The sequence below is a fragment of the Myripristis murdjan genome, chromosome 11, assembly GCF_902150065.1.
Source record: "Myripristis murdjan chromosome 11, fMyrMur1.1, whole genome shotgun sequence".
NCBI classification, from domain to species: Eukaryota; Metazoa; Chordata; class Actinopteri; order Holocentriformes; family Holocentridae; genus Myripristis; species Myripristis murdjan.
Window position 1 is genome coordinate 18,722,470 of NC_043990.1, and position 15,982 is coordinate 18,738,451.

The 15,982-nt window shown below is 48.5% G+C and overlaps 2 protein-coding genes across 2 annotated transcripts; both read left to right on the forward strand.

The window, feature by feature from the left end:
* The first annotated feature begins 893 nt into the window (after positions 1-893).
* Positions 894-6,383, forward strand: ahdc1 (AT hook, DNA binding motif, containing 1). The gene is made up of 3 exons (XM_030062960.1): positions 894-2,159; positions 2,292-4,042; positions 4,610-6,383. Exons 1-3 carry the CDS (start codon positions 894-896, stop codon positions 6,381-6,383), a joined length of 4,791 nt encoding a protein of 1,596 aa, XP_029918820.1.
* A 3,711-nt stretch (positions 6,384-10,094) lies between these two features.
* Positions 10,095-15,270, forward strand: LOC115367290 (methyltransferase-like protein 24). Its single transcript, XM_030062961.1, has 5 exons — positions 10,095-10,433; positions 11,565-11,663; positions 12,856-12,992; positions 13,188-13,455; positions 14,213-15,270. Exons 1-5 carry the CDS (start codon positions 10,095-10,097, stop codon positions 14,516-14,518), a joined length of 1,149 nt encoding a protein of 382 aa, XP_029918821.1. The 3' UTR covers positions 14,519-15,270.
* Positions 15,271-15,982: the final 712 nt, after the last annotated feature.

A 15,982-nucleotide genomic window follows, 5' to 3' on the forward strand; every position in this document is an offset into this window, starting at 1 on the left:
ATGGTGTGACATCATGGACTAATCTCTTATTCTCTTTTTCTTTCTGCTCCACCCTCCTCCACACTCCTTTTTTTTTCTTCTTTTCCCCCTCACTCATGTCTCCCACCCTCTTCACATCTCTGTCCCTTTGTCTCTCTCTTGCTCTCTCTCTCTCTCTGTCTCTCGCACTCTCTCCCACCGTCTCTCTCTCTCTCTCTCTCTCTCCCTCTCTCTCTCTAGCAACCATGGGCAAAAGAGAGGAGCAGAGGAGAGAGAGAGAAGTATGTGAGTTCTCCACTGCAGTATTGATGACCCAATGATCCCCTGCAGAAGCCAGCCAGTCAGGCAGACAGACAGAGTGAGGCTCAACCCAGAATCAAAATCAGAATCAGCGCCACAACTACCCAGTAAAAGCAAACAACTGAGCAGGACATGAATGGTAAATGTAATATAATGTTTTAATGCTGTTGTGTGGGCGGCACAGTTAATTGAACAAAGTGCTGTGGTGATTAAGTTTATGGCCTGTTGCCAAAAACATTCACGATTCTATCACTCAACCACAACTGAGTCTTGAATGTAATTGCTTAATGATTGCATTTGTGATTTATATTTGTTGGTATAGTTACATCATGACCAGTGTTTTAAGAGGCATTTTATGTAAAAAAAAAAAGAAAAAAAAAGAATACATTAAATATTTTCAATTAGCTGCAGCAAGGGGGGTCACAGATTTGCAGCTTTCCTATCCATTAGATTGTACTGTTTTTATTTCTTTTTTTAGGTCCTTGAATCTTCCAGCTAGACAGCTGTAGGAGGAAGACAGCCTCGAAAAAGAGACACTCCTTCACACATAGCCGAAAACTTCCTCACTCTTTTTTTGTTCTTGACCGCCAGCAAGACATTTGCAATTCCATTGGATGAGTGGCCTGTCAGGACGCCTACGTTCGGGTGTGGGTGGGGCTCCCGGGGGCTGCGGTGGGGCTCTGGCAGAAGACAAGGGGTGTGTAGGGGGGTTGGAGGGGCTGGAAGGGCCTGAGCTCTGGACCAGGGAGCTGGTCCAAGAGGGGGCCCTGGAACCCTCCAGCGATGGACCAGCACCGGTGACCTACGACCACTTTGCCCCCTCCTCTCCCTCTGCCCTAGCCAACGGCCTCCATCTGCAGAGAAGACTGGGGGACAGTTTGCGCCGGCGGAGGCAGACGGAGATTCACACCCTCCCTGAAACCTGCACACTTGCAGAAACACTCAGAAACATGCAAACGCACATGGACCCAGATGTGCACACACAGGCTGTGTCACATGCACACATGGACAATTGTGCACTTGTGGATATCAACATGCATTTGGGCTCAGTGGGGACAGAGCAGCCCAGAACTCTCTCACCAGAGACCACACATGCAACCTCACCTCAGCCCCTGCCTCTGTCACTTGTTAATCATCCTGCCTCCACCAATGAGCTGGCAGCCCCGGTCCTCACTGCAGAGACAGACATACCCTCAACCTTTTGTCCCGTTCCTATTGGCCCAAACCCTCTCCCAGGCCCCTCACCTCTTCCTGTAGAGGCAGAGAGGAAGTATGCTCTTCGCAGCTCTGGGCGTCCCCGCTTTCCCTGTCACCTTCGCAAATCCTCCCGCCTCCGTCGCAGTACAGAGGACGGAGAGAGGAGAACAGGGAGGGAGAGACTAGGAGAGGAGGAGGATGATATAACAGAGGAGAAGATCTGGACAGTCAAAGAAGAGGAAGTGGCATTGGTTGGGAAAGAAGAGCCCCACACTGTGGAGCCCGTTCTCCCTGCTGCTCCTTGCCCCACAGACATCGCTCTAGCTCTAACTGTTCCCAAACCTTTTCCTAAAGCTATACCTAAATCTGGACCTAGACCTGGACCTAGACCTGGACCCAGACCTGGACCCAGACCCGGACCCAGACCTGGACCCAGACCTGGACCTAAACCTGGATCTAAACCAGGGCCCAGACCTTCACCCAAATCTATGAAGAACGCTGGTCCTAAGAGTGTTATGAAACACCGTCAGTCCTCCCACTCCATCCCTCATCGCTCCACTCCTCATCCCCCTTTTCCTCGCCCATCAACTATAGCCGCACCTCAGCCAACTGTGACGACTGAGGCGCCTGTTGATATGGAGGTGTCTCCTCTCACTAAACGGAGGCGTGGACATTTTGTGGGAGTGAGTTACTTCGTAAAGTCACGTCATTGCAGTTATTCTTTGGTGTAAAGTAAAGTGTAGTGCAATTTATGAAATAGATGATGGCCTAAAGATTTGTAATCTTCTCTGTTTGTGTTGGTCTCTGCTCTCCAGGTGAGAAAGATTGTGGTGAAGGTGGCTCGCATTCCCGTTAACCTCAGCCGCCGACAGAAGAGCTACAAGATCTCTAATTTGGAGGTTACCGGAGTGGAGAAAGGCATTGAAGGGGGTCTGGAAGGCACAGAGGCGGTTCGGGAGCCCACGGCTCTTCTCCGCATGAAGAACAACGGGAAGAGTGTTATGGTGATGTTTCCACCTGGAGAACTCCCTGTTATACTCAAACGCCGGCGTGGCCGTCCACCTAAACAGCCACTGCCAGGAATACCAGGAGAACCTGTAAGTGCTGGAAATGTTGGTGGTAATGGAGACCAGCCCAAGAAACCCCGGAGACGGCGTCGGACTAAACTCCCTTCCCCTTACCCTTCCTATGTTAACGATACCAATGATGTGAAAACGGAGTACGGGGATGTTCTGTCCAAACTGGCTTTTTTAAACCGCCAGCCACCTGCCACAGGCCGATGCTCACCTCCTCGCTGCTGGACGCCCAGTGAGCCGGAGAGCTTCCACACCCCTTTGGAAAACCCCGGAATATCCACTCTGCTGCACCGGCTGACTGGCTTTAGGCGCAGAGGTGGTAGGGGAGGGGGCACGGGAAGAGGGGGAGGGGCAGCAGGGGGAATTGGGGGCACTGAGCGCAATAAAAGCACCTTCTGTGACTTCTTTGAATCAATTGGCAAGAAGCGAAAACTCAGCCCACAGTCTGAGCCCGGAATACCCAGGAAAAGGGGGAAAGGTGCAAGTGGAGGTGGTGTTGGTAGGGGAGGGGGGATTGTGGGAAGTGAGATCAGTGGAGAGAAACCAGTCAGGAGGAGACGTCCAAGAAAGAACGGGACATTTAAGGGTGAGGCTGGGGTCTCCATGGGGCAGGACTGGTCCAATGGAGCAGGTGGTTGGAGGGAGGAGGGGAGTATGGACAAGGAGAAAGGCCTAGCTGGGTACCAGGTTTGTCGATCTCCAAGGGGGGGCTTTTCCTCCTGTGAACTTGGAAGGGGAGGTGCCTACTGCAGTGGAGGAGGCAGCAGAGGGGCTGGGCCAGCTGGAGATGATTCACAGGGTCTGTTTGCTGGATATTTCCGGTCACTGCTTGACTCTGATGATTCTTCAGACCTGTTGGACATCTCCTCCTCCCAGCCGGGTGCCCGCAAAGCTCAGTCCACCCCAGGCTATGAGCCTTCAAGCCCAGCCCCCGGCCCCAGCTGGTCTCCCGCATTCCCCAAGCAGAGCCCTAAGGGTCCTGGTGCTGGGGTGGAGGGTCCAGCCCAGACGCACTGCTCCTCAGCCAGGCCTCCCTACAGCTATAGCAGCCTGGCTCAAACTTCCCCCACCACATCTACTTATCCCAAATCCACTCCTCCATCCCTCTCTCTCTCCCATTCCCCAAGCTCCCCCCATCCTTCCTCCTATAGCCACTACTCCTCTGGCTACTCCTCCTCCTCTCCTGCTGGGGCTGGTGCAGTGCCACAGAGATCTTCAGACTGCAGCTTCTCATATGGCTCCGGACACAGCATTGGAAAGGCCACCTCTTCTGGCCAGGGCCAGATGAGTTATTCAACCTACCAGGCAGCAGCCAAGCGGGGCTATAGTGGCTATCCTGTAGTGGCTCATTCCTCCATGGGGCGTGGGGAGTCAGCTGGACCCACTTCACCAGGAGGAGGGTACATGGCCATGGCCAAAGGCAGCCCCTTCAGTTCCTCTTCCTCCCCAGAGGGTTACAAACAGTACAACTCCAATCAGTGGAGCTTCAGGTAAACCGCTTATGGCAGTCATACCAAAAAATTCCAAAACCAAAACCAGCTTTGAAACAGTACACAACATCTTTAGATGCCAGAAGACTAGCGTGTTTCACAAATAAATCAATGGATGATTCAGTATTTTCCTCAGTTTAAAAGATAGGATCAAACTAAAACCTAACCACAGTCAAACAAAATGTAAATTGGATAAACTCTGAGTTTTAAAAAAAATCTGACTCAAGTAGAACATTTTCATTTTTGACATGCATATCTACCATGAGTTAACATGCAGTCGATATCTGACATTAGCTACCCCAGGGCTATGGTGGGCATCCCGCAGTGCAGTCCTGTTGAGTCCGCCCCAGGAATTCATATTCAACACCAGTGCTCACCATTTTTTTTTTTTTTTTTTTTTTTAATGTCAGACTCTTATTACTGATAGGCAAAATTGCAACACAAGACAGAGAAAACTATATCCTCTGGATCACATCACTCTAATTTTTTGCGAAAATTTAATTAATAGTCTTGAGGTGAAATATTGCTCAAGTGATATTTGTGTTTTCTCTGATGTGTGTTTTTCAGGCAAGGCTACGGTGGTTGGGCAGCAGATAGCTTCGGGCCTCAGTATCACGGCTACAGTGAATATGGCTCCAATGAGTCCAAAGACATCCTTGATATCTCTAACTACACCCCTCAGAAGGCCAAGCGCCAACCCTTCCCTGAAAGCCTATCCGAATCCTCCTCTGACTCCTCCCATCTAGGCTCTGCAGCTGCTGGCAGTGGACCCAGCTCAGGCAGTGGGACATATAAACAGAAGGAGTCTGCTCCTATTGGTGGGGAGGGGGGTCAGTCAAGCCTGTCCAGCCTGGAGAAGTTAATGATGGATTGGCACGAGAGTGCTACGGGACCGTCCTATAACTGGAGCCAGAATGTACTTTTCCAGGGTGGGGGAAGCAGCAAGCAGGGCCGCGGACGCAGGAAACGGGCTGAACCACCACCGGAGAAAGAGGGGGGTTCTGCTGTACACCCTGATTCCCCATCTAGCCTCTCACCAACACCCACCCCGGGCCCTAAGCGGGGAGGGGTCGGAGGACGGCCTAGAGGGTCTAGAGGAGCCAGAGGGGGTTTGTCACCATGTCAGAGAGAGCGGCCAAAAGGCAGGGCCAAGGCTGCCTCTGCATCAGGAGGGGGAGGAGTGGGGGCTGTTGGAGGTCCGGAGGGATCTGGGCTTTTCCAAGAGGGGCTGGACTATTATAGTGGAGACAGCAGCAGCTTGTCCCCCCTAGCTACTCCGAACCCTGCACCACCCGCCAGCTACCTTCAGGACCCCTGTGAATACCCCTCCCCTTATTCCGCCCACCCCTCCACCCCTTCCTCTGAGGAGCGATATCCAGCCATCTACCCTGGGGAGTCTTCCTCCTCCCTCTCCCCAAGTGTCTCATCTCCTCCCTACCCTCCCAAGCCCACCCCTCCCCCGCCCCAGACTTACCACCCTGTCCCCTCCAGGACCTTCTCTCCCTCCTGCTCTCCATCACCACGAGTAACACCCCACTGTGGCACAGCCCTGAGCCCCCCCCACCGCCCGCCACCCAAAGACCCACAGTACTCGCAGTATGACTCCCCCAGCTACTGTAGCTCCCCCTATTGGTATGGACAGACATCGCACAGTGGCAGCCCCAGCCCCCACTCGCATGGCACACACTCAAATACAGCCATGCACACACACACCAACCCACACACAAGTCCTCATGGAAATATACATGGTAACCCCCTTGCTAGCCCTAACACAAACACGGCCAGTCATTTGAATCCGAATCCCCTTGCACACGACACGCAACTTCCCAACACACAACCCCACTCCAACTTGAGCTCACACACCAACACCCACCCACAACCGCACACCAGCTCACACCTCCACAGCAACCCCCAGTCACACCCAAACCTCCTTACCAACAATCAGCCCCAGTCTCATTCCCACCACAACACACACACCAACCCGAACCCTCACCTCCACTCCCATACCCACTCCAATCCCAACCCAAGCCTCCACTCCCACTCCACACCCCTGCTCTTTGAGGACCGCAGTCCTCCCTCAATGCCCACACACAAGCGAGACCTGACCCCCCACTCCCTGAGCGCCGGCCATCGCCAAGGTCCCCTGCCCCACTCCCCCTACCCAAAGTCTCCCCTGGACTCCTCACCCCACCAGGAGGACATGAGCGGCTACTCCCTGTCCCATCAGTCCTACCAGGGGATGAGCCACCGCTACCCCCCCCAGGTTGCTCGGGGAAGTGGGGTGCTGTGCCAGCTCCTGGACCCAGCCAGTGAAGACAGCTTCAGTGTCACCAGCCTGTAGCTGCAGGTGAGATACAGCCTGTCACCACTCATTACTCAGCTTCCATACAAGCAAGAAGGGCACCCCAAAAACCAAGGAGCGGCTCTGCAGCTCTAACACACATTTTCAGTTGACTGCTTCCTGTGGATTATTATCATGCTCATCGATGCTGATGGGTGACTAGAACCTGTCACTTCAAAAAAGCTTAATTTCAGATTGATGGCCATGCAATGTTTTAAAGTTATGCTGTTGATTTTTTTTTTTTTTTTTTTGTATTTTCATGGTACATAGTGTCTTGAAGCTTGTTCTTGCCCAGGGATCATGTAAACACTAAAAAATACCAAACAAACAAACAGAAAAGCTGATCATGCATTATTACATCACTACATTAGTCATTACTTATTACATTACGTATAACAATAAGCCAGTAATGGCAAAATGGCTCAGCCCACAAAGATATTCATAAAAACTGGTTAAACAAACTTTCAGTTTTCTCAAAATGCCTCCCTTTCTACGCCTTTCAACCATGACCATCTTAAGTATAAAGATTTAATTGATCTAACATGCTTTTCATTTTGCTATTGCAAAAAAAAAAAAAAAGTCTTACAGTGCCCTTTTTTCTCTCTCTGTTTTTGTTTCAGGTGCATTCAATCCAAGCTTTTTCAGATTTGCAAGCTTTGGTTTTTCTTTTTTTTTTTCTTTTTTTGTAAGGAGACTGTCTTTTTGAGAGACTGTGAAGTAAAGGGTGAGAATTTAGCTGCCAGCTTTGGACAGTAAAGCTTTAATTCTCCAGCATTGACAATCAAGATTAACCGCAACACCAACACCTAACCACGCACACACACACACACACACACACACACACACGCACACACACACACGCACACACACACACACACACACACACACACACACACACACACACACACACACAGATATACACGCACACACTTAAGCACACATGAACATACACACATGTGTATATGTATTCACTACCTTTACACGTACACATAGACTTCTATCTGTGTACACACACTCACACTCTCAGCTGGAATGAGGGAATAGCCAATAGGAGCTGACAGAAGAATGATAGACGCTGACGGACAGAGACAAACCTATGCCTCACCCCTCTGAGTCCTGCTGTAATGTTTTGAGGACTCCATTTCCCAGAAAGTCTGTATCTCACCAAATCTTGCTGGTCCTGTGCCATGCATCTGGAATATGGACAAATCAGGATCACACTACTCTCCCTCTCTCTCTCTCTTTCTTTCTCTCTTACTCTTTCTTTCTTTCTTTCTTTCTTTCTTTCTTTCTTTCTTTCTTTCTTTCTTTCTTTCTTTCTTTCTGCCTCTATTCCCTCTCGACAGCCTCCCACCACTACTGCTAAACCAGCACCCATGTTCTGCACTCTACTTGCTAAGCCTGCATTTTTGTCTTGTGCCCTAGCCCCCTAACCTAAACCCAACCTGACCTTTTAAATACCATGAGCCCAGCGCTGTCCCTCCTGCCCCGCTGCTCTGTGCACTCTCCTCCCTGTGTTGTGTCCCATGAGAGAAAAGTGGACTAAACCAGTATCTGCTCTTGAATACCAGCATCTGTACATAAGACTCCAGCTCCAAGCCAGGGGCCCCCTCTTCACTTTGAAGGTCCATCAGCGTGCCCTCCTCAGCGTTCTGCCATGGTTTCTGCTCTGGTTGGAGGGAGGGGGGGGGGACTGCAGCATGGAGATTCGACATCCTGTGTTTTGCTGTTTTAACTTCAAGGGAAAGAGTCACTGAAATCACACAACGACCCCAAAGAGACTCTTGTTTCCTGCGTGTGTGAATGTGTGAGAGAGAAGAGGGCGTGTTATTTTGCCTGCAGTAACGCGTGCATTTGTGTGTTGTGTGCATACTCGTGCGTATGTGTGTGTGTGTGTGTGTGTGTGTATGTGCGTGAATGTCTGTGTGTGCGTGTGTGCGCGTGTCTGTGGGGTCAAAAGGAGTGGAGCTCCCCCGGACGTCAAAGTCTTGGTGGGGCTTCTCTCTCTTCTTTCACTCTCTCCCTTCTTTTTTTCTGTGGTCTTGTGTTGTTTGGTGGTTTTGTGATGAAAAAAATGTATATCTGTCTGTTACATATCATGTATGTATCTGAGGTGCAAAATATTTAAATACACATTCTGTTCTTGCCATTGGTAATCTTGTCTATAGCATACTGCTTCTTTAAGGGATTAAGGGAGGTGTGAGCATGTTTGCGCGTGTGCGTGCGTGTGTGCGTTTTAAAGCCTCCCTGGGTATTGAGCTTTGCCTAGCCTGTCTGGGGTTGTGAGCGAGAGAGTTCAATCAAGGACACAATTCGACAGGGAGTGAGAGGGAGGGAGGGAGAGGGAGGGGAATGGATGGTGGGGAGAGCAGGGGAGGATGTATTGGAAGGGAAAAAGAGAAAACAGACTGAGGAAATTAGGAAACCGAGTCTGAGAGGTTTTAAACCACTGGGCTCAGATTTTACTGAAACAAAGGGCACAAAGTGTTCACTGTAAAGACTCCTCGTCTAAATGAGGACATGTATGAAGCACAACATGCAGGGCTTCTCTATCTAGCTGCCGTGTTCATCTGACATTCTCACGGGGAGGCTCGCTATCTTATTGGAAACTGGAAATCTGCAGGATGTGTGTGTGTGTGTGTGTGTGTGTGTGTGTGTGTGTGTGTACTATAGAGAGAAAAAGCAGATGGGGCATTTTACTGCCTGCATACTGTGTACAGTTTGTCAACAGGCTGACTAAATAGACTGAGACATGGCTGGTGGGAATATGTTTGCTGTGACATTCCACTGTATAGTGGAAGGGGACACCACTGTCAACAACATGACACAGGGGCAGACACACACACACACACACACACACACACACACACACACACACACACACACACACATACAGACAGTGTCCAGAGCTGCAACTCTCTTTCAGAATATAGAGATATTTCTTTTTTTTTCCTTAAAATAATTGCTCATAGTTTCATTAATAAAAACTAGCTGACTTTCCGCGCCGAATTTGAATTTACAGCCTAAGCCTTTTGTCTCCGCGTTTGACAGCAGCGATTTGTTAACGATGGTGCTGCTATTAGTCGGCTTAAATGATTCCGCAGCAACTAAGCGTCTGCCAGCAAGTGATTGAACTCAGTTTGTTTCTAAAAAACAGTTCCGCAATACAACGTAACATTGAGGCTAATTTAAATATTAAAGGGCCGATTGAAAATCACCGCTCACTGGCGAGCGTTGCTTAACAACCAATTTGTTGATAACAATTAATGACGCTATTTTACCATAGTCAATGAAGAATGTCGAACAGAACATATGCACTCTCCTAGCGTTACCAGGGCGGCTTTATTGCAGAGTTATGTCCAAAAAGCCAAACAACACCCTCTCGTGGCTCATTACGTCACTTCATGGCCTTTGAACAGGGGAGTCCAACATGCTCGCTCCTTGGCATGTAAGATGTGAGTTAGTTACAGCACAAACCGGGCAGCAAGTGTGTCAACAAGGCCACTGCTGACCGAGGAATGTGCTGCGTCATCGTCACTTTCTCCCCCGGGGCCAGAAGAAGAAAAAGGAGGTCGGGGATGAAAGAGGAGGAAAGAGGAGAAAGGACTGTTCTCAGCTGGGACTTTCCCCTCCGCGGCAGCAGCAGCAAGCTGACTGCCACCCACGGGACGCCACACCGGAGATGCTCCCCGGTGCCGCCACAGAGGAGGCATGCGAGCTGGTGCGCTGGGCCGGGGCGGGCTCCCTCTCCGCGCGGGACTGCTACTTTTGATCCCGCCGCTTCTCCTCGCGCTCCAGCTCCTCGTCGGACTCCAGCTGCCGCGAGCTCACAGAGCCAGCTCCACGGGGGCCGACGGGGAGGAGGAGGAGGAGGGCGCGATTGCCTTTTCCGTTATTAGCATCGAACCGGAGAGGAGCTCGCGCCACCGGGGAACCGCGGGCCGGGGACCGGAGCTAGAAGAGGAGGAGGAGGAGCAGGAGGAGGAAGATGTGGAGAGGCCGGAGGGCGCACGCGGCTATGAGGACGAGAACGAGATGCCCTTGCGCAAGGTAAGAGGGAGAGACAAAGAAAGAGAAAGAAAAGAAAAGTTGGGCTGAAATAATTTTAAATGCTACATCATCAGATAAATCATACTGGGAGGTTATTTATTGTTTTTTTTTTTTATTGTTAAAAGGAATTTGTTAATGTGAGTATCACCTCAGGTAATCTTAGCTTTCTTTCCTGTCATGCCTGGAAAGAATATTTGAATGGAGCTAAATTCCTCTGAGAGTAATGGAGAGAGAGATACAGAGCTCTGCCACTCGTGTCTCGTACCTCTGCTGATGGAAAACTCTATTGCAGCCTATACTTATGTGGGTTTCCTCACTTCATAATTGTGAGTCAGTCTGGGCACAGCTCAGTGGCTTATTACAGACATGATGGCACAGGTGAAGACAGGAGGCGGGCAGGACTGACCCCAGATCAGAGAGAGGTGACAGCTGTTCTCTCTCTCTCTCTCTCTCTCTCTCTCTCTCTCTCTCTCCTCACTCCATGCCCCTCAGTTAACAAGCACTTCAGCCTTCATCTGTTTATGTACGAATGCATCTGTCCCTTTTTTCTCCCATATCCCCATTCCCCTCATCCTCCCCCTCTTTAACCCCCCCCCCCACTCCCCCTTCCTGCCTTTTTGCCCAAGGCTAACTCCTCTGACTCAGTCTTGTGAATCATCGACCCCCCCCCCTCCCTCGCCAAGGTTGCCATGGTGACCACAGGGGTCTATCTGTGAAGTGGGGTCTTTGCCTTTAAGAATGTAAATTATGAACCTGTGTTTGAGTGCATGCGTGTGTGTGTGTGTGTGTGTGTGTGTGTGTGTGTGTGTGTGTGTGTGTGTGTGCGTGTTACAGTGCCTCAGGCAAGCATGACACCAGCAGGACTGAGGTCAGAGCCTGTGACCCGCCTCCTATAGCGCTCATACCTTGGGGGTGGGAGCAACACACACACACAAGCATAGATTCCTGTCATTCCTACACATTATACAGCCCCCTCCCCTGACCTCCACTCACATTGAAATCCCGGGAATCCTGTAGAATTCTCTGATGACTGCAGTTGCCAACTCCTGTATAGCATCTATATACTGATGTGTGTGTGTGTGTGTGTGTGTGTGTGTGTGTGTGTGTGTGTGTGTGTGTGTGTGTTTGCAGGTGGGACCCAGAAGGTTGGAGGTGCAGTCATGGGCAGCCGATGAGCCCTCCTTCACTTCAGAGCTCAGTCGTATCATCACATATATCACCAGACCCCAGGTACTGATCACCAAAATAAAAGACAATACTGTTGTCAAGCGAACCCCTCTTATCTCCCAAGAGCCACCATTTATTATATGTTATTTATTTTTATTTACTGTGACATTTATTATCTCGTTTTCAGATTGGTATAGTTTTACACACAAAGTGTGTTTTAAATGGGCTTCATTGGCTTCTAGGGTCATGAAAGTTACTTAACCTGCACAGGACAATGTTAATATTTTTTATGTTGCACTTACATTTATCTGTGCAAAATTGTTAAAGCTTCTTAAAGTGGCAAATGTTTCACAGACAATAAAACATTAATAAATAGAGTAATAAGAGAAGACATAAACAATGAACAAAATTGGGAATTAATTATTAAATGAAGTAAAAAAAAAACATATAATAAAATAAGAGGAGAAGAACCATCACGTACTCGTTTGTCTAGAAAAACTTGTTCTAAAAGGTAACTCTGATGTTGTTCAGGCAGAGTGCTCCTGAGCCCAGGGGTCAAACAGTAAAGGCCTGACCACCTTTGGTGTTCAGATCTGTGAGGGGCCAAGAGGCCCTTGCCTCAGGGTGTCAGGCTGCACACTGGCTCACAGGGGATCTACAGACCCTGTAGCCTTGAGCTAGACCTTTCTGTGGCTCAAAAGTAATCAATAAAAACTTAAATTTAGATTTACCTCTCTACAGGAAGTGCAGAGGGGTTAAAGTAGGAGTAACATGGCAGAAGAATTTTGTACAATCTGGAGCCTGTGACAACCTTCAGCTGAAACTAAAAACACCAAAACAAGAGCTGAGAGTTGAGTGGCACCAAGCACAAGAGGGGCACGAGCTGTATCTATATATATCCACTGCTTAAATGTATACCACCTGATATCACTCTTTAATTATCAGACACCAGCCACAAATTTCCATGACTCTCAATGCTGCTCCTGTCGAGTCATCATCATCCGCCGAGTTAATTTTGAAACACCCAGAAAGCAGTTTGTTAAGCTGTGAGGCACTTAGCCAACATCATTTACTGTCTTTGAAATGCTTCCACAAACTTCACAAGATAAGCTTCCTTTTTTTTTTTTTTTTTTTAATTTGACTTCCTCTGTGAGCCTCATGGTAATTCGGTGTGACCCTGCTGCTCTATATCTGATAAGATCTGCAGACTTCTGTGCTGCGCGTGTCTCACCTGGCCTGTCCCGTCCGTCCCCAGGTGAACTGCTCCAGGGTGCTGTCTCCAGGAGACGCTCAGGCATCACAGGTCCCTGGAGCTGCTCTCCCCTGGCTGCTGTGCGCTGAGGATTGGCTCCTTCCAGCTGCACACGCACCATGTGTTGCATACTCCTTCAGGTGTGCCTGTGTATGTGTGTGTATGTGTGTGTGTCTGTGCATGTGCTGCGATGCTTAGGCATTCATATCACTGACAGAGTTGGAATAAACAATGCAATGCATATTTAATCATGCATACAATAATCTTCTCTCTCCTCCCCTGCCTCTCTGTCTGTTGTCTGTTTGTCTGTCTCTCCGTCTGTCTCTCTTTTCTAGTATGGACGGGGGAGATGCAGACTTTCTAAAGACTGTGTTAGGGCTGGGATGTGAAGTCCACAGATTTGATCCCAGCAACTCGAATGCATCTGGTGGTCACCTTGGCAACAGTTTGGCGAGTAACCGTGGTGATGGAGGCGTGGTCAGCCAGCACAAGATGTGGCTGGAGTGGCGAGTTCCAAGGAAACGCAAGCCCAAGACAAGAAGCACCCTGGGTAGTGTCTCTCAAACACTGGCAGCTATCATGGAGGCTCTGGGACATCACACGGTACAACACACATACACACACACACACACACACACACGCACACGCACACGCACATGCAAACACATACACACAAATATAGAGAAATAGTGCCAAACAAACATACCTTACAGCCCCCTCACCCCACCATACCCACAAAGCACTCTTACTTGTATGTTCCCATAGCAACAGGGCTCTGCGCCATCCCTGGCTGCCATGGCAACAATATAAGTCAGTGAATCACACACGGGCACAGTTACATCCTGCAACCACAAGAGGGAACTACATACCTTTAGTTGGAGTGTCTACCTGCATATAAAAGGAACGGTCTCAGACATGCATTTATAAATATCCAATGAAGTTTTGAATTTGATTTTCAAATATCATGGAGCGTAGTTTTTTATGCTTACTCCACTGTTGTCTGGCTATACCTAAGAGATGTAAGATTGCAGAGGAAGAAAAAAACAGGGCTGCACTGTGGGAAAAAAATCAATTTAAGTTTTTTGTTGTCATTGAATATTGTTGAATAGCTGTTTCTGGCCCCTTTCTTTTACAACTTTTGCTCTAAAAGTATTTCCTCTGTGTGAAAATGATTTGAAGACTTGGCCTCTTCCACACCAGAATACATACGGGAAGGAAATTTGGAATACCTTCCCTTTGAGGGAACAAAAAAGTAGCTTTTTGTGGTTTGAAAACTGGAAAAATTACAATTGAATGTTGAGGTGTAGAGTCCCAGAAGACAATATTCAACCTCTCTACCTTTCTCTTTAATATCATTTAGGTTCACTTCCTGTACGCTGACCTGCTCAGTGCCGAGTGGCGAGTTTTCCAGAACTGGATCGAGCTGGGAACTCTGTGGAGCATCCATCATCTGGTTGCCAAAGTGCACCTGCAGTGGGCAGGGTTTGAGGTGGGCGGGACCAACGAAGAGATTGTCCGCTATTGGTTCAGTGTTCTAGACGGGCTCCGAGCCTCTGGATTCCAGCTGGTCCACATCTCTCCAGGAGAGGGACGCAGTGTCCTAAAACAGACAGTGCCAAACGCTCACAGCTCCTACACACTCAGCTGGGTCAATATGAGACGCTGACACTCCTACAGACGTAATGGACACTTTTGTTCTTTAAAGGGTGGCTCTTTTTGCTTGTTTTCAGGTGATGAATGCACACACATTCACTTCATATCCAAAGTCCTGTTGATGAGCCTGTAGCAGTGTGTCTCCCTCTAGTGGAGATGAGAGGATCTTCAAGCTTGTTCAACTCCACCCTCAGAGGGAAACACTGTGTACACAATACTGTCTTATTTGACCAAATAGGGAGCAGATGGTTTGCGAGGTTGTAGTTTTTACTGGGTCACGATGAAAGAATGTTTTTGCCAGATATAGATGTCTTGTTTGTCCCTCTGGCAACATAAATACCCAGCTATTATGTTGTGTGTATAAAGCACTGCTGAACTGTGCCCTGATTAGTTCTAATTTGCAAACATCTTTACAGTTTGCCTCAACACAGTTTTCTTTTCTTTTTGTTTCTTCTTTTAATTTCTTTTCTTTTCCATTACATAGTCTCATCGACTATGATCTTGCTGCCTCAAACACTTGAGATTACATTTGGTTTCCACACTGGTGTTTTTTTAAGCGTCAGCTTAGCCATTGAACACACCATTTAATGTTTCTGTGCAATTGTTAAGCATCTCTGTCAGCTTTCAAAATGCTTTTATGTGCAATAAAAATTGTTTACATAGAGAAGGAGAGAGGTTTAAATAATTTTGATTTTTGTACTGCCTACTATGAAATTACCAAACATCCATCATTATACTGCGAAATGTTTGCAAACTATTGTGTACAATCCATCAAAAGCAAAAGCAACATAACAAATTTATAGATGTGCATCAACACCAGAATAAAAGATACCGAGAAAACTTGCAAACTTGCATACTTTAACTGTTTCTTGAATACACTGATCATCCCTGACAAGAGAGCAGGCTGTCATGCCCTGGGAAGTTGGGCACATGGGGTTTGACACAGATTTAGTCACACAGTGCACACATATCACAGTTTGCAACACTCTGACTTGCAAATATGCTGGAAAAGGTGCTAAATAGAGATGTTGAAGCAAAGGGAATAGATGAGCTGATTAATTATATAGCCCCCTGGCCCTGTGTTAGCCCTAACACCCACACCAGACCTGGCCAGTCCAACTTGTAGACCTCAAATAAAGGCTCATTCCTCCTTAAAATGACCCACTACAAGCCTTATATGAAGGAATCAAAGAGATCTCTATGTATCCTCCACATTTAATGCATCTGCAGCAGCTCACTCACCACAGGACACATAATGGAGGGAGCTTCCAGAAAGAGAAAGGGATCCCACAGCCTCTCCTCCCACTCCCACCACAGCAGGCGGGATAAAATATTCACAGGCAGTGAGTCCCTCCAGCAGAACCACTCGTCCCAGCACAGCTCGCACCAGAGGCTGTGAACTCAGATCTGACCTGAGCCCAGCTATACAGACTGAGCTTCAGATTTAAGGTTAAGACATAAATAATACAGGAGCTTA